Source organism: Mustelus asterias, chromosome 5 (genome assembly GCF_964213995.1).
Source record: "Mustelus asterias chromosome 5, sMusAst1.hap1.1, whole genome shotgun sequence".
NCBI lineage: Eukaryota > Metazoa > Chordata > Chondrichthyes > Carcharhiniformes > Triakidae > Mustelus > Mustelus asterias.
In genome coordinates this window covers 28,956,587-28,980,153 of record NC_135805.1, presented here as the reverse complement: position 1 = coordinate 28,980,153, position 23,567 = coordinate 28,956,587, and the positions used below count along the sequence as shown (strand labels likewise).

General features: G+C 45.4%; 1 protein-coding gene across 3 annotated transcripts in view; it reads right to left on the bottom strand.

Annotated features, from left to right (window-relative positions):
• The window catches only part of rev3l (REV3 like, DNA directed polymerase zeta catalytic subunit), a 190,088-nt gene that overhangs the window by 99,706 nt on the left and 66,815 nt on the right, over positions 1 to 23,567 (bottom strand). For all 3 annotated transcript variants that reach the window (XM_078212338.1, XM_078212339.1, XM_078212340.1), the window contains exons 2-5: positions 15,340 to 15,529; positions 10,812 to 10,886; positions 6,053 to 6,213; positions 762 to 942 (exon numbers count right to left, since the gene is read on the bottom strand). In XM_078212338.1, coding sequence (XP_078068464.1) covers positions 762 to 942; positions 6,053 to 6,213; positions 10,812 to 10,886; positions 15,340 to 15,529 — 607 coding nt within the window. The remainder of the gene's footprint in view (positions 1 to 761; positions 943 to 6,052; positions 6,214 to 10,811; positions 10,887 to 15,339; positions 15,530 to 23,567) is intronic.

Genomic DNA, 23,567 nt, shown 5'->3' with positions numbered 1-23,567 from the left:
GGTATGTCACCTTCTTTACCATAACAGAGTGACTTGCTAAGTCTTTTCGGAGGACAGTTCAAGATTAACTACGTGGGAGTCACATGGGTATGAACAGAAGATTTTCTTCCCTCAAGGACATTAGTGAACCAAATAACTTTTAACGACAATTCAGTAGCTTCATGGTCACCACTATTAATACTAGTTTCTTAAATTCCGGATATTTAAACTTTATTTGTGTCACAAGTAGGTTTACATTAACACTGCAATGAAGGGACCGTGAAAATCCCCTAGTTGTCACACTCTGGCGCCTGTTCAGGTACACGGAGGGAGAATTTAGCATGGCCAATGCACCTAACCAGCACATTTTTCAGACTGTGGGGGGAAACCAGAGCACCCGAAGGAAACCCACGCAGACACGGTGAGAATGTACGAACTGCACAGACAGTGACCCAAGCCAGGAATCGAACCCGGGTCCCTGGCACTGTGAGGCAGCAGTGCTAACCACTGTGCCACCATCCCCAATGTCTATTATCTCCACCCAATGCCCATCCCTTAATTTAATTAAACTTAATTGACTTTATGATGGGATTTGATCTCATGTCTCTGGGTCATTAGTCCAGGTTTCTGGGTTACTCTACTGTGTCCATGTTAAATAGCAAAATAATATTGTAATCATGTATAGCTCAATACAGGAATCACAACAAACAGAAATCTAAAGCTGAAAGCCAAATTTGGGCTTTCAAAGATGAAAAGCAAAATATTTTTAATTACTGGCTAACCTTGGTATGTCATCTTCTTCCCACCTCACAAAGGAGCAAGTAAAGGACTTCTCCGTTGGTGTTGGTGATCCCTTAGACTTGGTAGAGATGGGGCTTTTCCACGACTTTTCATTCTCTTTGCTACTGGTGTTGCTGAACTCTGAACCGGCTTTTTCAGGAGGGCATTTTTCGTATTGATCACCTGTGGTTAAAACCGAATCCCATTGAACTTGCCATGTCACCATAAGCAAACACATGTCATCAAACAGAGGAAAAATAACCTCATCTCCGACTCCCTTGCAACACAGATCACTCCCAGCACACCACAGGCATATTATGGAGATAGTAACACAACAGCTTTTCCCTCCTGGGACTGGCCACTGGGGAAAGCTAGGGTGTAAACTGCTTGTTAATTGTATATCAGTTGTGTTTAATTATAAGCAGGTAGACAGCATTATCTGGAGTCAATTAAATACACATAAAGAGACACTGAAATCATGGAATAGTAGGAGGTGCACGCTTGTAATATTTCACTCTATAAACAAATGCTCGGCTGAAGAAAGGATTGGTTCCAGAACTATCCTCCGCCAACCAGCTATCTGAAGTATAACACTGTACTCCTGAGGTGTCGAAGGGTCTTTGAATACAGGGTAGAGATGGGCTGACTGACATTTCACACAAAGTTAGACACAAAGATTAAATACTAACTGATTGACCAGATGCACAGGCGTGTAGATGTGGTCTAACTGGGCATGCGGAAATGCATGCTAAATGTCCATTCTGCTCATTCATCCCTGTGGTTTTGTGGCTGAAACCGCTGTTTGAATCCTCTCCACCAGCATCAGAGTTTGTTGCAAGAAATTGTAAACATGGTCTGCACTGTGCTGGTCAGCGAGAGCTTTGTTGTGCTAGGATGACTGGCTGTGATTCTCCCATCCCACTGTGCTAATTTAGCACAGTGGGCCGGGAGAATTGCGGGGGGGGGGGGGGGGGGGGGGGGGCAATGTGCAGGATTCACGCTCCACTAGCATCTCCTAGTGCCAGACCTCGGGCACGGTCTGCTGGAAATCGGCATGGTGACGGAGCCGCCATTTCAATGATATTTTAAATATAATTTAAATACTATTAGCGGGCCCAGGACTAAATTCTCCAGGCCTGCTAGCCTCTCCCCACTCTGCCAGAGTGTTTCACTCCAGTGTGGTTTACAACAGCTCTCCCCCCGCCACTTTCGGGGCATTAGTGGAACGAGCCTGCTGGAGTGAAGAGGGCGGGGCCAATCAGGGTTCCTCAGGGGTTGGGGGATGGTGGGTGGTGCCCCCAGAGCATGGGCATCCTGGCAATGCCAATCTGCCCCCGGCACTGCCCACCAGGCATTCGGCAATGCCAAGGGGGCAATCGGGGGGTCCCACTGCCACTGGGATTGGTCAACTAAGGAGGGAGGCCAGCGATTGGGGTGGGCTGGAGCTGGCCTGGAGGCCCCAGACTGGCCAGCAATTGGGATGTGCAGAGGCTCACTGGTTTCAGCTTCCTGGGTGGGAATAGGCCCCACTGACTGATTTATAATGATATTCACACTGGTGGCTTCTGCAGTGCAGAGTGGGGGAGATTCTACTGAAAAAAGTTTGAATTACTGCAGTTTTCACACGAATTCAACACTTAGAATTTTTTTTGGGAGAACTCCGGCCAGTGTCTCATCACACCCGTTTTAAAATCACTTTCTGATGAGCTTGAACTGTCGGACATCGAGGGTTTAGTTTTATTTTATTTATTAGTGTCACAAGTAGGCTTACATTAACACTGCAATGAAGTTACGGTGAAAATCCCCTAGTCGCCGCACTCCGGCGTCTGTTCAGGTACACTGAGGGAGAATTTAGCACGGCCAAGGCACCTAACCAGCACGTCTTTCTGACCCTGGGAGGAAACCGGAACACCCGGAGGAAGCCCATGCAGACACGGGGAGGACGTGCAGACTCCGCACAGACAGCGACCCAAACTGAATGCAAGTCCCTGGCGCGGTGAGGCAGCAGTGCTACTGTGCTGCCCCTTAGAAGAGAAGTTAGCAGAGAACATGTCACATAGTCAGGCTTTGTACTGGTACAGCGCAGCACTGAAGCATGGTATCAGACTAGAACTGACTTGCTCTACTCAGGGATGTCTGCATATGGATTGCCTGTTACCTATCCTCAGAACACATTCACATTACTATTACACTATTTCCTCCAAGTTACACTATTTCCTCCAAGTCCAAAGATGTGCGGGTTAGGTTGATTGGCGATGCTAAAATTGCCCCTTAGTGTCCTGAGATGCGTAGGTTAGTGGGATTAGTGGGTAAAATATGTAGGGATATGGCCTGGGTGGGATTGTGGTCGGTGCAGACTCGATGGGCCGAATGGCCTCCTTCTGCACTGTAGGGTTTCTATGATTTCTATGATTTATGTGGTTTATAGGACAAAAAAGGTGATGCAGAACAACTAAGTTGGATTAGAGCCAGTGTGTTGGTGGGACACAAACAGCAGTTTAGCCAATTATGCTGCTTTTGTTACTTAACTCTGGTGGTGCCCATGGACATTACATGAATGCTTCAACAGGTTATCCGACCTCAGAAGCATGGCTGGGATTGTTTACCCTTGTGTTGCATATATTTACCTAAAAAGGAATCCTCAGACAGCTTAACTGGGCAAGTACAGAAACTCCTCAGCGGCTTTCAAAATGTACTTTCATTTCAACTAGACTTTCATTCAGATAATTTCGTAATTTCTTTTAGCTTCTGGGCACTCCCATTTCTTACACCTGTCCCAAACAAAAATGTACAGAAGCACTCAATCCACAAGCTTTAGCCAATTCCACTCTGTCGACAAAGATACCCAAGAGAATTCTGAACAACAGAGAAAGATCAAGAAGTACATTACTCAGAATCAATAAATCTCAGTGACAATTCTATGTTTTTTTTTAAATACTTGTTGATGGGATGTGGGCTAGTTAGACCAGAATGTATTGCTCATCCTTAAATTTTTCATGAGGTGATGTACTGCCCTCTTGAAACGCTGCAATCCATGTTGTGCAGGTATGCCCATAGTGCTCATTAGGAGGGTGTTCCAGTGGCAGTGAAGGAATGACAATATATTTTCAAGCCAGGATGGCGAGTGGCTTGCAAGGGAACTTGGAGGTGGTGACGGTGTTTACATGTGTCTGCTTCCCTAGTCCTATTAGATGGTAGAGGTTGTGGATTTGGAAGGTGTAGTCTAAGGAGGCTTGGTGAGTTCCTGCAGTGCATCTTGTAGAGGGTACACACGGCTGCCTCTGTGCACCGGTGGTGGATGGAGTGAATATTTGTGAGTGGGATACCAATTTAGTGGGCTGCTTTGTCCCGGATGGTGTCGAGCTTCTTGCTTTGTTGGAGCTGTAATCGCCCAGGCAACTGGAGAGCATTCCAACACATTCCTGACTTGTGCCTTGTAGATCAAAGGTGCCCAAAACAATGGCCGTGGTTGACCAGTCAATCAGGAACTAGTTTCCAGTTGACCGCATGTTCTCTGTGCACTGCACATTTAGAGTCAGCAGTGCATTCTTGTTGTACACTGCACATGTACAGAGTTGGTGCAAACAGTGCACGCTTTCTGCATGGAAAAGGTTAAGAGTAACTTTATATGAGACAATGGAAACCAAATTAGGTGCTTATTGTGCACTTTTGGTAAAGGCAGCTGCTAAAATCCTGCATAAAATACTTCTAGTATGTTGGAGCAGCACGGTGGCAAACTGGTTAGCATGGCTGCCTCAGTGCCAGGGACCCGGGTTCAATTTCAGCTGGGGTCGCTGTCTGTGTGCAGTTTGCACATTCTCCCCATGTCTTCGTGGGTTTCCTCCCACAGTCCAAAGATCTGCGGGTTAGGTGGATTGGCCATGCTAAATTGCCCTTTGGTGTCAGGAAGACTAGCTAGGGTAAATGCATGAGGTTATGGGGATAGGGCCTGGATGGGTTGTGGTCGGTACAGACATGATGGGCTGAATAGCCTCCTCCTGCACTGTAGGATTCCATGATTCTATGAAAGCAGAATACAGTTGAGACAGATTTAGGACACTTTCACTTGTTAACTGGGTTAGACATTGGCCTTGCAGCTTTGAACTTAGATTTTGTTCAGGCTGATGAAAAGTAACTCCCACCCACTCCTGTTGACTGCAAAAGTCTCATGCAAAAGCAGCAGTCTTTCCCGTATTATTGTAAGATTTTATCCTTGGGTCACAACCCAATTCAGAGTGGGTAAGGATCAACAGCACAAAACTGTCCTCACTTATTTGCATTCATATTAAAAATAAAAGACATCCTGGACCCATGGTACAAATGCCAACTGAATATTACACAACATTAAACCTTTGCTACTGGAGCACAGTAGCATATGTTATATCATAAGATTTGTAATCCAGAGGCCTCAGCGCCAGGGACTCGGGTTCGAGTCCCAGTCTTGGGTCACTGTCAGTGTGGGGTCTGCACATTCTCCCCGTGTCAGCGTGGGTTTCCTCCGGGTGCTCCAGTTTCCTCCCACAGTCTAAAGATGTGTGGGTTAGGTAGATTGGCCATGCTAAATTGCCCCTTAGTGTCAGGGGGATTAGCAGGGTAAATGTGGGGTTACGGGGATAGGACCGGGGTGGGATTGTTGTTGGTGCAGACGCGATGGGCCAAATGTCCTCCTTCTGCACCGTAGGGATTCTATAATTATCTGAACGACAAGAGTTTAAATCTCATCGTGCAGTTGGAGAATTTAAATTCAATTAAACTAGGTTAAAATTCTGGAATTGTTGGCCACAAAAGTATCAGATTGTTGTGAGAACCCACCTGCCTTCCTAATGCCCTTTAGGGGACGAAATCTTTGCATAATAGTGCGCAAGAGTGCATTTTTCTTCTTTTGATCCATAGACAGGCAGTATAAAGCTTATATTATGCATCGTGCTTGAATGTCCCTGTGAGGGAGTGTGGAAAGACCAAGCTGGTAGATCGTGATAGGATATGTGTCAACAAAAAGTAGACCGCAAGTCTCTAAAGTCTGGACACCCCTGTTGTTCATGGTGGACAGGTTTTCGGGAGTCAGGAGGTGAGTTAGTTGCCACAGGGTTCCTAGCCTCTGACCTGCTCTTGTAGCCAAAATATGTATATGGCTGTCTAGTACAGTTTCTGGTCGATGGTAACCCCCAGGATGTTGACAGTGGGGGATTCGGTGATGTTAATGCTAATGAATGTCAAGGGGCAATGGTTAGATTTTGCTATCTCACATGCTTGCCCCAAGGCTCTTTTCTAAATGCCACTAATTGTAGCTTACCTTTTCTTCGGGTTTTTCTGAATTTTACTGCTGCAAGGTGAATAAGATTCATTCCATACAGATTATGATCAATGAAGAGTTGCAGGAGATAAGGCAGATGAGCTTCATATGGCTGGTAGGATTTGTTCATAACAGCTCCTCCTTGTAACAACTCACAAACCCTAAAAAGCAATACAAAAGTTACGATAATTGATCCAAACTGATCAAAATGCACTTGGATTCTCAGTACTAATTCCTGACAGCATAATGGTGGAGAAGTTTATTTTTGCTAATGTCGCACCATGTGAAAGTACGGAGAAAAGTTTTGTGTGAACACTGCTATAGCCACAACACCTACCACTTCCTTCCAACCTTCATGAGCTTAACACACCAAAACAAGATAAACACCCAAGTGGCCTCTACACGCTAGCATGACCATTTTCCACATTATTCATCCTGCTAGCATCTCCATTTAGAATGGTTATATCAAATTAATACAATAATGAATGTGCAATAGACTGAAGACTGTAGAGAAGCTTTCATTTCACAAAGCATTAGAGTGGAGGTATATTCTTGGCATCTGTCAGGGTCGATTCCAAACACATGTCTCAAAGGCTCAATCCAGACACCAACCCATTTGCTTAATTTTCATCATTAGGTAATGACACAATTCACCTTTGGCTTGGTGTCAATTCTGAATCGTGCAAACTAAATCTCTCTTTAAATATTTGATGGATTTGAGAATAAGGCACGCATGACAAAGCAAAAAGCATTCATTGAATGCACTGATACAGAAAATTCTCTCAACAGTTGTACAGATTTTCAAGCCAAGTGGCTTATAGAGGAAGTGATGGCCTAATGGTATTATCGATGGACTATTAATCCAGAAACTCAGCTAATGTTCTGGGGACCAGGGTTCAAATCCCATCACTGCAGATGGTGGAATTTGAATTCAAAAATATCTGGAATTAAGAATTTACTGATGACCATGAAACCATTGATGATTTTCGGAAAAACCCATCTGGTGCTTTAGGGAAGGAAATCTGGCCTACATTTGACTCCACAGCCACGTAGTTGACTCTCAACTGCCCTCCAAGGGCAACTAGGGATGGGCAATAAATGCTGGACAGCCAGCGACACCCATGTCCCACAAATGAATTTTTAAAAAAGGTTTGCTGAAGTTAAGGTGTTACAGGATGCACACATACAAAGCTGGTCAAAGGATGGAAAGCAGTCAATAGATTTCAAACTGGAGGGATGTAAACAATGTCCAACTCAAAACCAATCAGCCATGATTGTAATGAATGGCAGAGCAGGCTCGAAGGGACAAATGGCCTCCTCCTGCCCCTATCTTCTATGTTTCTATGTAATGGTATAGAAATGAGGCAATGCAGTTTGATGGAAGAGGAGGAAATAAGCACAACATTACAAAAAAATGAAGACAAGTTGAAAGTGTAAAAAGAACATGAAATGCTAGACTTTAACAAATGGGAGTATGGAGTACAAGGGCGAAATAGCAGCTAAAATATAGTGCCCAGTTTGGAGTATCGTACTGATGAAGGGTCTCAAAGTCATGGCGGGTTTGAGAAGACAGTTAGGAAGAAGGCATTGAGGATCAGGGTGTTTAATTGAGAAAAAGGAGAATATTGCATTTCTTTCATTGGAGAAGGTCAAGAGGAGATCTGATCAAAGAGATGCTAACCGCTTAACTTTCCTTTGTGGCTTCAATGCTAGTTGATACTGTAAACCTGTTGTCACCCATCAAACCACCCATAACGCTGAAAAGGCCCTGAGCAAAGTCACAAGTTACATCCTCCAGGAGTATGTTGTATTATCTCTCTGTCTGCAGCCTTTAACAGGGTCAACCACACACCATCCTCATTTGCTGTCCAGCTGAATGGGGCTCCCTCTCCTCGTTTTACTCCAACCTATTCAGTAATAGATAGATAATCCCTGCAGCAAAGGCTTCTCTTCCCATCCATGCACCATCATCTCTGAAGTCCCTCAATGAAACTTTACTTCGGTGGCTTCTATTTTTCAGCCACGTCACCTCTCAGAAACATCGTGCAGGGACATGACAACAGCTAGCTCTATCACATCATCACCTTTCTCATTCTTCCATTCCCGCTATTGTGCAAGAATTTTCTTCCAACATCCAGTTCTGGGTGAGTTGCAATTTCCTCCAATTAAACATTGGAAAGACCGAAGACATAGCCTTTGACACCTGCCACTGATTCCATCTCCCTCACAGGCCACCAACTCAGCTGAATCAGACTGTCACAACCTTGACACCCTCATTATTTTTATTTACTTATTAGTATCACAAGTAGGCCTAAACTAACACTGCAATGAAGTTACTGTGAAAATTCCCTAGTTGCCACACTCTGGTGCCTGTTCGGGTACACGGAGGGAGAATTTAGCATGGCCAATGCACCTAACCAGCACGTCTTCTGGACTGTGGGAGAAACCAGAACACCCGGAGGAAACCCACGCAGACATGGGAAGAGCATGCAGATTTTACAGTGGCCCAAGCCGGGAATCGAACCCAGGGCCCTGGTGCTGTGAGGCAGCAGCGCCAACCACGGTGCCACCCCAAGTTAAGATTCCAAATCCATATCCACCGTGACAAAGTCCAGTCATTTCCACCTGGGTATTTTGTTCATCTCCATCCATACTGCCCATGATTTGTTACCTCCAGACTGAACTATTCTAATGCTCCCCTGGGCTATCACCCATTTTCTACCTTTCATAAATTTCATCTTATTCAAACCACTGCTGGTGTTGCTAATCATACTATCCCAGTAACCTATTACTGGTGCTGCTGACCTAACAGTGGCTCCCGGGTCGACCAAATCCCGTTCAAAAATTCAGTCATTTTTCAATCTATGGACTCTTCTCCCCCCATCTCCATAACCTTCTCCAGCCTCACACCACACTGAATTGTCTGTTTCTTCAACTCTAACCTCACATACCTCTTACACTGTTCCATCAACAGTAGCTGTTCCCTCAACTACACATATTCCATGCTCTGAAAGTGCATCCCTAAATCACTGTCTATCCACGACCCTCTTTAAAACTTCTCTTCAATCACACTCTACCCTAATATCTCCTGCTTTGGTTCAATATTAATTTTCTGTAGGATTACATGCAGATGAAGAGCCACAGGATATTTTGTTAGAAGCGCTACACAAGTGCTGAGGCATTCAAAATTAATAGTTCTCATTAGGTGCAATGTTTCCACTGGACAGTCTTTAACAGGAAACACAAACAAAGAGAGATATCAAGAGAATATATTTTTAATCAGACTTATTAGATTAAAAAAATGATAGTGGCGTACAACTCAAAAGCGGATATTTGAGAAAGAAAATTGAGGATTTGGAAGAAACCACTCAACAAACTCCTCCTTCAGAAAGCTGACAGCATCCATCGACCTTCTAATGGCATTCAGATTTCTCAAGAGCAGTTAGCAGCAAAATGCCTCAATAGCTCTTTAATATCACAGTAAAGACTAAGCTTACAAATATTCACATTTGTGGAACTATACAACAGTCAGGAAGATATGGAAGCAGAAACAAAACATTATCAAGACTTTCAAACTTCAGGAGATGTGCGGGGGAAGATTTATTTTTACAGAGGGTGGTGGGGGCCTGGAATGCACTGCCAAGCGAGGTGGCGGAGGCAGACATGTTAGTGGCATTTAAGGCTTCTCTGGATAGACATGAACAGACGGGGAATAGAGGGATATAAGCGGTTGGTCTAGATAGGACAATGTGACCCGGCGCAGGCTTGGAGGGCCGAAGGGCCTGATCCTGTGCTGTTCTTTTACTCAAGATCACTTTTAAATAAAAATCCTACTAGTGTTGTAACAATTGATGATGAATTAGGAGTGCACCAGCTCACTGGAAGGCTAAATTTCCATTTACAATACGAGTCAGGAACACTACACCTTACGGATTTTTAAAAAATGGACAAACTTACCTGCAATAAATGTGTCACATTTATTGGGAGCTACATCCTTTTTCCAATTTGTCCCAATTTTGAAGTTAGGGATTGTACAGTACAATCCCCAAGTTCAATACAATGGAAAGTAGTACTTTATTAAAACAGACAAGCAGGGTGGAACAAAATTTCAACCTGGCTTTATTCAGGAATGTTATGCAAGACAGCTTCCTCTTAGCTCATCAGGGTGGACCAAAGGCTCGCACTGCTACCTCACTGCCAGGGACCCAAGTGAACGTGTGGCGTTTGTATCTTTTCCATGTCTGTGTGGGTTTCTGCCGGGTGCTCCGGTTTCCTTCCACAGTCCAAAGATGTGCGGGTTAGGTGGATTGGCCATGCTAAAATGCCGTTTAGTGTCCAGGGATGTGTAGGTTAGGTGGTAAATGCACGGGATTACAGGGATAGAACAGAGGGCAGAGTCTGGGTGAGATGCTCTTTTGGAGAGCTGGTGCAGACTTGATGGGCTAGATGGCCTCTTTCTGCACTGTAGGGATTCTATGGTTTATGTGGCAAGGGACAGCATGGGGACAGCATGGGGACACTGCACTAATGGGTTGAAAGACTTACTCCACTTTTTTCACCTCTTACAGTCAAAGAAAAGGTATCATTCAGAACAGATATCAAATAACAGAAGTTTATCTAACATCTCGCCACCATCTATCAATCCATCAGAAGTTATGCAATAGCCAAAACTCTGTGGTTATCATGGCATGGGTAAATAAGTTCCGGATTTATGACAATTGAAAAACGACATGTAAATACCTAGTTAACTTCACTGTACCTTTTAACCATCAGAGGATTGTACAGATAAATCTTCATGAACTGCTTTTCTTTCTCGTGAAAACCATAAAAAGGCCTGTAACACAACAATACAATTTTAGCCATTTTATGCAAAGTAATGTGCAATGTTCGTTAGAAAATCTTGGCCGGGGTAGGGGGAAGGATGTGGGGACAAGAGGAAGGAGAAACTGGGGCAAAGGGGAATCTGAGAAAAAGAACCAGTTTTATCAGCAAGATACTTGAAATGTAATGAAATGTGAAATGGCCCTCAGAATCCGTCAAGCCTACCACAGAACATAAATAGGTTACGCTCCATCTCACTGTATAGAATATATCACAAATGGAACATTTGATGGTTTAACACATTAAAAACCACAATACTCAATGGAATGTTAGGCCAATGCAGCAGCTAGCACCAGATGTAAAGCTTCTAGTTTCATATAAGAATCAAAGTCTCTGCCTTAAACCAACAGCTGAAAAGCTTTTTTCCAGTCTTGTTTTTTAAAAACTTTCTTTTAGGAGTCACATGAACTGAGCCAAGGTGGGTTTGTTAATCTGAACAACTACAACCCTTCAAACACACAGTTTATCCCCCAGTCCAGATGCTTTACAGACATAAAAGTTGTGTCCTAAAGCAGGTCTGCATCTTTTAAGAATAACCTTGCCTTCAATCACTTACAATCACACTTTTCATCTGGGGCCAAAGCGAGCTGACATTCTAAAGACTCTTTCAGCAGATGCTGCTTTTCCTCCCTCCCAAAAACAGCCATCACAATCTCTGTTTCAGCCTCCCTTTCCTCTCCAAAAACCTGGAATGTAAAATAAGCTCAAAAGCTCTTGCTCATTTTCCCCCCCAATTCCACATGTAACTCCTTTCAATTACTAATCCGCTATAAACACAAAGATAGCCCACATCGATCACGAATTACATCCACTCACTGGAGCGACGGAGGTTGAGAGGCAGCCTGATAGATGTCTACAAGATTATGAGGGGCATGGACAGAGTGGATAGTCAGAAGCTTGTTCCCCAGGGTGGAAGAGTCAATTACTAGGGGGCAAAGGTTTAAGGTGCGAGGGAAGGTTTAAAGGAGATGTACGAGGCAAGCTTTAACACAGAGGGTGGTGGGTGCCTGGAACTCGCTGCCGGGGGAGGTAGTGGAAGAACATACTTAGTGAGTTTTAAGGTGCGTCTGGACAAATGCATGAATAGGATGGGAATAGAGGGATATGGTCCCCGGAAGGGTAGGGGGGTTTTAGTTCAGTCGGGAAGCATCATCGGTGCAGACTTGGAGGGCCGAAGGGCCTGTTCCTGTGCTGTAATTTTCTTTGTTCACTGTGACCATGTACTCTAATCCTCCTTGTAATTCCCTGCTACAGCCACACCACTCTTCTCTGATGCCACTGTCTATTCTCCTGCTCAGTAGGACTTGACTGCACTCTTGCCCATCCAATCATGGTCAGAGCATCTTCCGCAATGGTTTCACTTCTTGTTCCCACACAGTTGTCTCTGCAGTCCCTCAAGGATCACTCCATGAATGCCTCCTCTCTCTCTCATCTACATGCAACCCCTTGGCAACACATGCAAACCATGGAATCTGCTTCCACTTGTATGTTGGCATCCACCTCTAGATTTTCATAAATGCAAAATGTTGGGGAACCTCGAAATCAGAATAAAAACATGGAAAATACTCAGACCAGGCAGCAGCTGTGAAGGAAAAAGAACGAGTGTTACAGTTTTGGGGTTTTGATGTCCTTCCACTGTCTGTGCTGTCATTTACTTGCCTGACATTCAGTCTCAGAGAAACTGCAACATTGTCCAATTAACAATGAGCAGCTACCATCTTGGAGGCAGCCATACCTGCTGCTAATTAGGCACTCAATGGGATGTCTGCCCTTCAGCTGGGGGTGGGTGGGTATGTGGTGGGATTGGCACCTGCCGTATTTTACATGCCCACCTGCCCCCACTCCCTCCCAAAAACACACAAAATGCAGCCCACTATCTTTCTCCTAGAATCATAGAAACTCTACAGTACAGAAAGAGGCCATTCGGCCCATCGAGTCTGCACCGACCACAATCCCACCCAGGCCCTACCCCCATATCCCTACATATTTACCCACTAATCCCTCTAACCTACGCATCTCAGGACACGAAGGGCAATTTTTAGCATGGCCAATCAACCTAACCCGCACATTTTTTGAACTGTGGGAGGAAACCGGAGCACCCAGAGGAAACCCACGCAGACACGAGGAGAATGTGCAAACTCCACACAGACAGGGACCCAAGACAGGAATCGAACCCAGGTCCCTGGAGCTATGAAGCAGCAGTGCTAACCACTGTGCGACCGTGCCGCCCTCTACCCAAACTCTAATCTTGCCCGCAGTTTCATTGCCCGAAGAAAGAAGGGAAGGAGGGAAGGAAGGGAGGGAGGGAGGGAGGGAGGGAGGGAGGGAAGGGAGGGAAGGAGGGAGGGAGGGAGGGAGGGAGGGAGGGAGGGAGGGAGGGAAGGGAGGGAGGGAGGGAGGGAGGGAGGGAGGGAGGGAGGGAGGGAGGGAGGGAGGGAGGGAGGGAGGGAGGGAGGGAGGGAGGGAGGGAGGGAGGGAGGGAGGGAGGGAGGGAGGGAGGGAGGGAGGGAGGGAGGGAGGGAGGGAGGGAGGGAGGGAGGGAGGGAGGGAGGGAGGGAGGGAGGGAGGGAGGGAGGGAGGGAGGGAGGGAGGGAGGGAGGGAGGGAGGGAGGGAGGGAGGGAGGGAGGGAGGGAGGGAGGGAGGGAGGGAGGGAGGGAGGGAGGGAGGGAGGGAGGGAGGGAGGGAGGGAGGGAGGGAGGGAGGGAGGGAGGGAGGGAGGGAGGGAGGGAGGGAGGGAGGGAGGGAGGGAGGGAGGGAGGGAGGGAGGGAGGGAGGGAGGGAGGGAGGGAGGGAGGGAGGGAGGGAGGGAGGGAGGGAGGGAGGGAGGGAGGGAGGGAGGGAGGGAGGGAGGGAGGGAGGGAGGGAGGGAGGGAGGGAGGGAGGGAGGGAGGGAGGGAGGGAGGGAGGGAAGGAAGGAAGGAAGGAAGGAAGGAAGGAAGGAAGGAAGGAAGGAAGGAAGGAAGGAAGGAAGGAAGGAAGGAAGGAAGGAAGGAAGGAAGGAAGGAAGGAAGGAAGGAAGGAAGGAAGGAAGGAAGGAAGGAAGGAAAGAAAGAAAGAAAGAAAGAAAGAAAGAAAGAAAGAAAGAAAGAAAGAAAGAAAGAAAGAAAGAAAGAAAGAAAGAAAGAAAGAAAGAAAGAAAGAAAGAAAGAAAGAAAGAAAGAAAGAAAGAAAGAAAGAAAGAAAGAAAGAAAGAAAGAAAGAAAGAAAGAAAGAAAGAAAAGAGGCTCCCATAAGAGATAGGAACAGAATTAGGCCATTCGGCCCAAGGTGTCTGATCTGTCATTCAATCGTGGCTGATATTTTTCTCATCCCCGTTACCCCTGATCCCCTTATCAATCAAGAACCTGTCTATATCTGTCTTAAAGACACTCAATGACACTTTCAGCAGTAAAAGTGCAGCAGATGAAAGGCTCACAAGTGGCGAGGGTTTGGGAAAAGGCCTGCAGAGCCGGGAAGATACTGGAAGGTTGGCAACTCTCTGCCCTGAGCCACTGGGGTAAAGGTAACCCTCTGGAGCAATGGTGTTCTGCTCAGTGTGGCTGTGTCTCAGTGCTGGAGTGCAGACTTGGGAATTCAGGGGAAGAAAGACTCGAAGGACAAGACTGAAACTCTGGGAGGCAAGCAGTCATTGATGTAGTCCAAGTTGGAGATCTTTGCAGGAAGTTCAGAGGCTAGATCTTTGATGAAGACTGGAAATCCCTTATGGGGGAGGCAAGTTTTAACAAGATTATGGAACTGAGAGGATACTGGCCCCAATCTAGATAGTTTGCGGAAAAATTCATGGGGTCTCAGAGTCAGAGTTTTACACCACGGAGAAGCCCTCCAGCCCATCGTGTCCACGCTGGCCATCACGTACCTATCTATTCCAATCCTATTTTCCAGCACATGGCCCATAGCCATAAAATCCTTACAGTGCAGGAGGAGGCCATTTGGCCCATCGAGTCTGCACCGTCTACAATCCCACGCAGGCCCTATCCCCCTAGGGATGTATCTTGTAGGATTGTAGCCTGTAGAGATGTGCCTTGGTCACATCTGCCATTTATCGATAGTGCAGTGTGTTCTGAACATTAGAGTACAAGATAGATATTGTTGCAGGCTTGAACGGCCAAATGACCTACTCCTGCACCTATTTTCTATGTTTCTATGGTCCTAAGCTTACTATTAGACCATCTACCTGAAAAGGCCCTGGAACAATTGTAAGCATATTGTTGTTTTTAATTTAAATTACATTTTGGCATTTAAAAAGTATTCAGCATAGGCAGAACTGAGAACTGTATTATTAATTTTATTAAAAGCCAAGGAAAAGCACACAGGCAAAGTAGTTTATATTCACATTACTACACTCACTCTGCCCAAACTCAACGAATCAGTACAACACCTGTTGTAAGACAAGGGTTTTACTTACATGCCAGTTACAAGTGATACCCTGAACACATGCTGGACAGCAGAGGAAGGATTTCCCATGGATACATTTAATGCTCGGTCGATACTGAAAGCCAGCTGACGAAGATGCCGCTCCGGCCGTTGTCCGTAACCATCGTATGGAACATAAAGGTATGGAAATGTGCCGTGCAAATGGAGACATGTCTTCTGACCTAGAAAAAGAGGCAGGGAAAAGGAGTAAATTTTAAATAACAAAACAAGCCATCAAACCTTCACTGGAAAATAAACTACACAACAGTACTCAATAATACAAAATATCTGAATATGTTAGTCTGAAACATCAGTGCAGCGAGGATGTTATATTTTAAAAGCTATGTAAATCAGTATTTTTCCAATCTGAGGGACACCACTTCCTATTCCTGCGTCCCTGGATCGCATCACTTAGTCACGCTTAATTCCAGGCTCCATCCAATGCTATCTTCAGCCAGCTCCAAGGAGATGCATCAGATTATGTGAGGTGATAACACCTGCAGTCAACATCTGTCCACAGCAATACAGTAACAATTGTAAATTCTGTGGTTGGGAGGGAATTGAACCAGTTGTCATTACTGTGGAACCACACACACTATACCATCAGCCCAAAGAAACTGAATCGAGTTCATTAGTCACTGTATAACAGCACAGTCAGTTCAAGGCCATTCCCAAATAGTGTACGACACCCGAATCATTGCGCAGAATTTATTCCACGAGTTGTGGAAAGGTGGTTTCAACATTATAGACATGTCCAAAGCCCCAATCATCTTCAGCTACTTCATCAATTTCCACTTTCAAAGATGTCTAACCATATCCCCAATGACATTCATCAAGGACTTTCCATCCATCGCAAGGTCAGAAGTGGGAATAGTCACATCTCCTGGGGTAATGAGGCTGCTCCTGCTGACATATAGCAAGACCTGGATGACATTCAGGCTTGGGCCAGTAAGGGACAAGTAATATTTGTATGCAAGTGCGACGCAATAACCATTTCCAGAGTGGCTAACCCAGTGGTTCCCAAAGGGTGCGGCGCGCCACACTGGTGCAGCGAGAGGATGGCAAGTGTGGCGGGAAGATTCAAGGACAAAGAAACATTTAAACATGGATAGATATTTTTCCAAAGCGAGAGCAAAAGCATCAAGTGATGTATTGTTTTATCCTTTCTGGATGTCCCATGATCATATTATAAAGTAGTTGTGTTCTATGTTATGAATCAAGCACTACGAGTTGTTTTTTTTTGTTTTTGGATGTATTTATGTATTTATCATCAATAAAAAATCTGGTGTGGCACAAGCAAATTTTTATTCCGAAAGTGCGGCCCAGTGAAAAAAGTTTGGGAACCACTGGTCTAACCACTGTCCATGATCTTCAACAGCATTACAACTGCTAAACCCAGGAGTGATTTCTCGCCCATTTGGTAAAGCTCCATTCACACGTCCTTTGCTTACTCTGCTCCAGCTAATTTTCAGAATTTTACCAAATTCCGTGCCTTTCTGCCCTGTGGGTTACAACTTGCACCTAAATTTGGAACCAATTTGAAATTTACAATCAAATTTAATTCCGAATTACTAAACTAAATGAATATGTTGATAACATGTCAGAAAAATCTTTACTCTGGGACTAAACACTTGGGATAACCACACGAGTGAACACATTGTAGACTCTTGTATCAAAATGTTTAATTGCACAAGAGGAGCAATGCTCAATGGGATAAATGGCTTTTTGTAAAGTCTGAGATCTATGATGAATAAAAGAGGTAACATTGTGGAATACCAATTATCCATTTAGAAACCTGAGCAGGACATTGGCCCTCATCAAACACTGTTTCCCTCCCAACAATACTTAAAATATAGCACTCACATCTGGTATCAGAACAGAAAGTGCCACAATTGCTGAGATCAGACAACTATAGAGAAAGATAGATGATCTTTAGAAAGATAGATGATCTTCCCATATTTTACAGTTTTGCAAGTCCAATTATGTACCATTTTAACATATGGTTATTTTGTTAACTAGGTGACAGCACACTTAATATTCACTCAAAGGTTTTTACCATGTAGCTGCTTCAAACAGTGAGTGTTAAAATTAATGGGAGTGATTCAAGTACTAGAATGGCATATTGGCTTCTTCTATCATTAGGTTGGTCCCCCAGGTTTACAAATTAGTTGCTGACAAAGTTTCCTTGATATGGTATCTCTCTTCCAAGGACTTTCAGGACTGGTTTTAGGATTTTCCTTCCTAAGACCAAACAAAGTAAAACATCAGGGGCGCACGCCTCTCTATGTGGTTAGCCACTTAAATGACTCAGAATACAATCATCTTGCAAGCGGAATTTCTGCTTTTGCGAGAGCCAACAGAAATCTTGTTGTAGGCACTTCCTAATTTCCTGCGCTTCTTGCTGGTACACACCGCTTGATTTTCTGTTGTAAAATATCCCCCATTAACATCAACTGAGGAGAACAAAGAACAGTACAGCACAGGAAACAGGCCCTTCGGCCCTCCAAGCCTGTGCCGCTCCTTGGTCCAACTAGACCAAACGTTTGTATCCCTCCATTCCCAGGCTGCTCATGTGACTATCCAGGTAAGTCTTAAATGATGTCAGCGTGCCTGCCTCCACCACCCTCCTTGGCAGCGCATTCCAGGCCCCCACCACCCTCTGTGTAAAAAACATCCCTCTAATATCTGAGTTATACTTCGCCCCTCTCACCTTGAGCCTGTGACCCCTCGTGATCGTCACTTCTGATCTGGGAAAAAGCTTCCCACTGTTCACCCTATCTATACCCTTCATAATATTGTACACCTCTATTAGATCTCCCCTCATTCTCCGTCTTTCCAAGGAGAACAACCCCAGTCTACCCAATCTCTCCTCATAGCTAAGACCCTCCATACCAGGCAACATCCTGGTAAACCTTCTCTGCACTCTCTCCAATGCCTCCACGTCCTTCTGGTAGTGCGGCGACCAGAACGGGACGCAGTACTCCAAATGTGGCCTAACCAGCGTTCTATACAGCTGCATCATCAGACTCCAGCTTTTATACTCTATACCCCGTCCTATAAAACCAAGCATACCATATGCCTTCTTCACCACCTTCTCCACCTGTGTTGCCACCTTCAAGGATTTGTGGACTTGCACACCTAGGTCCCTCTGTGTTTCCATACTCCTGATGACTCTGCCATTTATTGTATAACTCCTCCCTACATTATTTCCTCCAAAATGCATCACTTCGCATTTATCCGGATTAAATTCCATCTGCCACCTCTCCGCCCAATTTTCCAGCCTATCTATATCCTGCTGTATTGCCCGACAATGCTCTTCACTAACCTCAATTCCAGCCACCTTCGTGTCATCCGTAAACTTGCTGATTACACCAGTTACACCTTCTTCCAAATCATTTATATATATCACAAATAGCAGAGGTCCCAGTACAGAGCCCTGCGGAACACCACTGGTCACAGACCTCCAGCTGGAAAAAGACCCTTCGACCACTACCCTCTGTCTCCTATGGCCAAGCCAGTTCTCCACCCATCTAGCCACTTCTCCTTGTATCCCATGAGCCTTAACCTTCTTAACCAACCTGCCATGTGGGACTTTGTCAAATGCCTTACTGAAATCCATATAGATGACATCCACGGCCCTTCCTTCATCAACCGTTTTTGTCACTTCCTCAAAAAACTCCACCAAATTTGTAAGGCACGACCTCCCTCTTACAAAACCATGCTGTCTGTCACTAATGAGATTGTTCCGTTCTAAATGCACATACATCCTGTCTCTAAGAATCCTCTCCAACAACTTCCCTACCACGGACGTCAAGTTCACCGGCCTATAATTTCCTGGGTTATCCCTGCTACCCTTCTTAAACAACGGGACCACATTCGCTATCCTCCAATCCTCAGGGACCTCACCCGTGTCCAAAGAAGCGACAAAGATTTCCGTCAGAGGCCCAGCAATTTCACCTCTCGTCTCCCTGAGCAGTCGAGGATAGATGCCATCAGGCCCTGGGGCTTTGTCAGTTTTAATGTTCCCTAAAAAACCTAACACTTCCTCTCTCGTAATGGAGATTTTCTCTAACGGGTCAACACCTCCCTCCGAGACACTCCCGGTTAACACGCCCCTCTCCTTCGTGAATACCGATGCAAAGTATTCATTTAGGATCTCCCCTATTCCCTTGGGTTCTAAGCATAATTCCCCTCCTTTGTCCCTGAGAGGTCCGATTTTCTCCCTGACAACTCTTTTGTTCCTAACGTATGAATAGAATGCCTTAGGATTCTCCTTAATTCTGCCTGCCAAGAACATCTCGTGACCTCTTTTTGCCCTTCTGACTCCCCGTTTGAGTTCTTTCCTACTCTCTCTGTATTCCTCCAGAGCTCCATCTGTTTTCAGTTGCCTGGACTTAACGTACGCCTCCCTTTTCATTTTAATCAGATCCTCAATTTCCCTGGTTATCCACGGCTCTCGAATCCTTCCTTTCCTATCTTTCCTTTTTACAGGCACATGCCTATCCTGCAGCCTTATCAATAGTTCCTTAAAAGACTCCCACATGCCAGACGCGGACTTACCCCCGAACATCCTCTCCCAATCAACATCCACCAATTCCTGCCTAAGTTCGGAAAATTTGCCATTAGGGTTAGAGTGACTGGGCGCGGTTTTGATCGTTTTTAAATTCGCTCAGGGGATTTGAGCGTTGCGAGCTGGGCCAGTATTTATTGCCCAGCTCTAACTGCCCTGGAACTGAGTGCTCAGCCATTTCAGAGAGCATTTAAATGTCACATTGCTGTGGCTCTGGAGTCCCATGTAGGCCAGCCAGCAAGGGTTTCAAGCAGATTTTCTTCCCTAAAAGGACATCAGTGAACCAGATGGGTTTTTACAACAGTCGACAATGGTTTCATGGTCATTATACTTTTAATTCCAGATTTTTATTGAACTCAAATTGCACCATCTGCCATGGTGGGATTTGAACCTGGGTTTTGATTTGATTTGATTTATTATTGTCACATGTATTAACCTACAGTCAAAAGTATTGTTTCTTGCACACTATACAGACAGAGCATACCATTCATAAAGGAGGAAAGGAGAGAGTGCAGAATGTAGTGTTACAGTCACAGCTAGGGTGTAGAGAACGATCAACTTAATGCAAGGTAGGTCCATTCAAAAGTCTGATGGCAGCAGGGAAGAAGCTGTTCTTGAGTCGGTTGGTACGTGACCTCAGACTTTTGTATCTTTTTCTCGACGGAAGGTGGAGGAAGAGAGAATGTCCGGGGTGCGTGGGGTCCTTAATTATGCTGGCTGCTTTGCCGAGGCAGCGGGAAGTGTAGACAGAGTCAATGGATGGGAGGCTGGTTTGCGTGATGGATTGGGCTACATTCACGATCTTTTGTAGTTTCTTGCAGTCTTGGGCAGAACAGGAGTCACACCAAGCTGTGATACGGCCAGAAAGAATGCTTTCTATGGTGCATCTGTAAAAGTTGATGGGAGTCGTAGCTGACATACCAAATTTCCTTAGTCTTCTGAGAAATCATAGAAACCCTGCAGTACAGAAAGAGGCCATTCGGCCCATTGAGTCTGCACCGACCACAATCCCACCAAGGCCCTACTCCCATATCCCTACATATTTACCCACTAATCCCTCTAACCGATGCATCTCAGGACACTAAGGGCAATTTTTAGCATGGCCAATCAACCTAACCCGTACATCTTTGGACTGTGGGAGGAAACCAGAGCACCCGGAGGAAACCCACGCAGACACGAGGAGAATGTGCAAACTCCACACAGACAGTGACCCAAGCCGGGAATCGAACCCAGGTCCCTGGAGCTGTGAAGCAGCAGTGCTAACCACTGTGCTACCGTGCTGCCCCATGAACAGTAGAAGCGTTGGTGGGCTTTCTTAACTATAGTGTCAGCATGGAGGAACCAGGACAGGTTGTTGGTGATCTGGACACACTGATCTGGATCTGGTGATCTGGGTTCCCAGAGTATTACCTTGGGTGTCTGGATTATTAGCCCAGTGACCATACCTCTACACCATCACCTCTTCATGAGACAAGTCATGTGATCATCATCTAGAATTCTATCGATCCTGGAATGGTAGCTGCAGGTTTGAAGGTAGCAAACATAACCTCACTATTTAAGAAAGGAGGGATCATCACTGACATATTCACTATCTCTACAGCCACCTCTGTCAGTGATTCGTACATAATCAGGTTCAGGGGATTTAGCAACTTTCAGTCAGTTCTACGTTTTTACTGACAATTAGTTCTTTCAGACCCTTAATCTCAAGTCCCTTGGATCAGCCTTGCCCAGCAATGCTCATTTTGAGTGATTATGAACTTGATGCAGGGCATTCTGGTTTGGGAGAGGATGTTGCTGTTGGGTCATCTTTCTTGCCACCGAATTTGGAAGATCTGGTGGTACTTCCCCAGTGCTTTGGAGTGCCTGCCGTACATTGCCCAAGTCTCCACGCATATGGTAGTGCAGGGATTAGTGCTGCCCAGCAAACCATGATCTTAGCCTAAGGTTTCAGATTCTGATCCTCAAATATTCTTTTCTCAGTCAGTGAAGGTTGAGCTGGCACATTGAAGGCAATGATTAATTCGGTCATCTCTTACTGCCTAGAACAACAAGGGCAGCAGGTGCATGGGAACACCACAACTTTCTCAAGGGTAAAACTTACTGGCCTTGCCAGTTATGCCCACACCCAATGCGCAAACAACAACAAAAATAATCAAAAAGGAAGAAATTATGGCTTTTATTTCAAGATGACTGGAATTCAAAGGGGTGAAAGTTATGTTGGTTCTAAGGAGCCCTGGTTAAATCCCCCTGGAGATATTGTATCCAAACCTCAGGAAGGAAGCACTGGCCTTGGAGGAATCATAGAAGCCCTACAGTGCAGAAGGAGGCTACTTGGCCCATCGAGTCTGCATGGACCACAATGCCAGCCAGACCCTTTCTCCATAACCCCACTTATCCACCTTGCTAGCCCCCCTGACACAAAGGGGCAATTTACCATGGCTAATCAACGTCACCCACACATCTTTGGACTGTGGGAGGAAACCAGAGCACCCGGAGGAAACCCACGCAGACACGGGGAGAACGTGCAAACACCACGCAGACTGTCACCAGAGGTCGGATTTGAACCCCGGTCCCTGCACTGTGAGGCAGCAGTGCTAACCACTGTGCTACCGTGCCGCCTCTGGAGTGCACTGCCAATTCAACAGAATAATACCAGGGCTTAAAGTGTTAAATGAAGACATGCACACATTTGGCTCAAGTACCAGGGTGTTTAAAGTATTAGATGGATTTGAAAGGGTAGATATGGAAAATCAATTTCTTCTGGCAGGGGAATTGTGAAGCGGTAAACAAAATCAAAATTAGAGTTAAGCTAGTTAGCAGAAAAAATTAGGAAGTACTTTCCCACAAAAAGGGTAGTAGAAATATGAAACTCACTCTCTGAAAATGTTGTGGTTGCATAGACAACTGGAATTTTCATAAGACAGATATTTGTTAGATACTTGTTGTGACTGTACAGTACACATTATGGTGTAGGCTTCCCTTAGATTTAAGCCAAGTTTGTCCCAAGGCATTTTTAAGTGGTCCTCCAATTGTAGGTAACAGTTCCCAACTTCAAAACTTCCCAGAAAGAATTTCAACAAATGTTCAATGTTTGCTCAGCCAATTTCCGCCTGCTTTCTCCATCTATTGCATAGGGTGAAAGCATCCTGCGATTGGATGAGCTGGGTAAGTTTTGAACATCTTTACTTCTGGCAGGGGACCATGCAGTGCGGCAAGTTCAATGGATACAGGTGGGTTGTTCGTTTGCTTTCAACAGTGGGAGGGTGCTGGAGGAATGAGTATCGGGATTGGGTAGAAAACAACTGCTGTGGGTTGTGGGTGAGGCAAAAGTTCTCTCACTGTGGTATAGCATGGGTGAGATACAGAAAACTTCCTCGAACAGTCCCATCAAACACTCCACTAGCATGAAAAACAGAAGACCCAATACTGAGCCCTCCCCACCCGCTGGGTGCCACCTCCCCGCCTGCCGCCCAATAGTTATCCTTTGTTCCTGTCACTGGGCCAATTTTGCATCAAGCTTTCCAGTTATCCTGGGAATGCACAGACATTTGCATGGTATTTTTCTTGACCAGTCTGCCATATGGAACCCATATAGACTATATCAAATGTGCTTTCCTCATTGATCCTTCTGTTCCTCAAATAATTCAAAT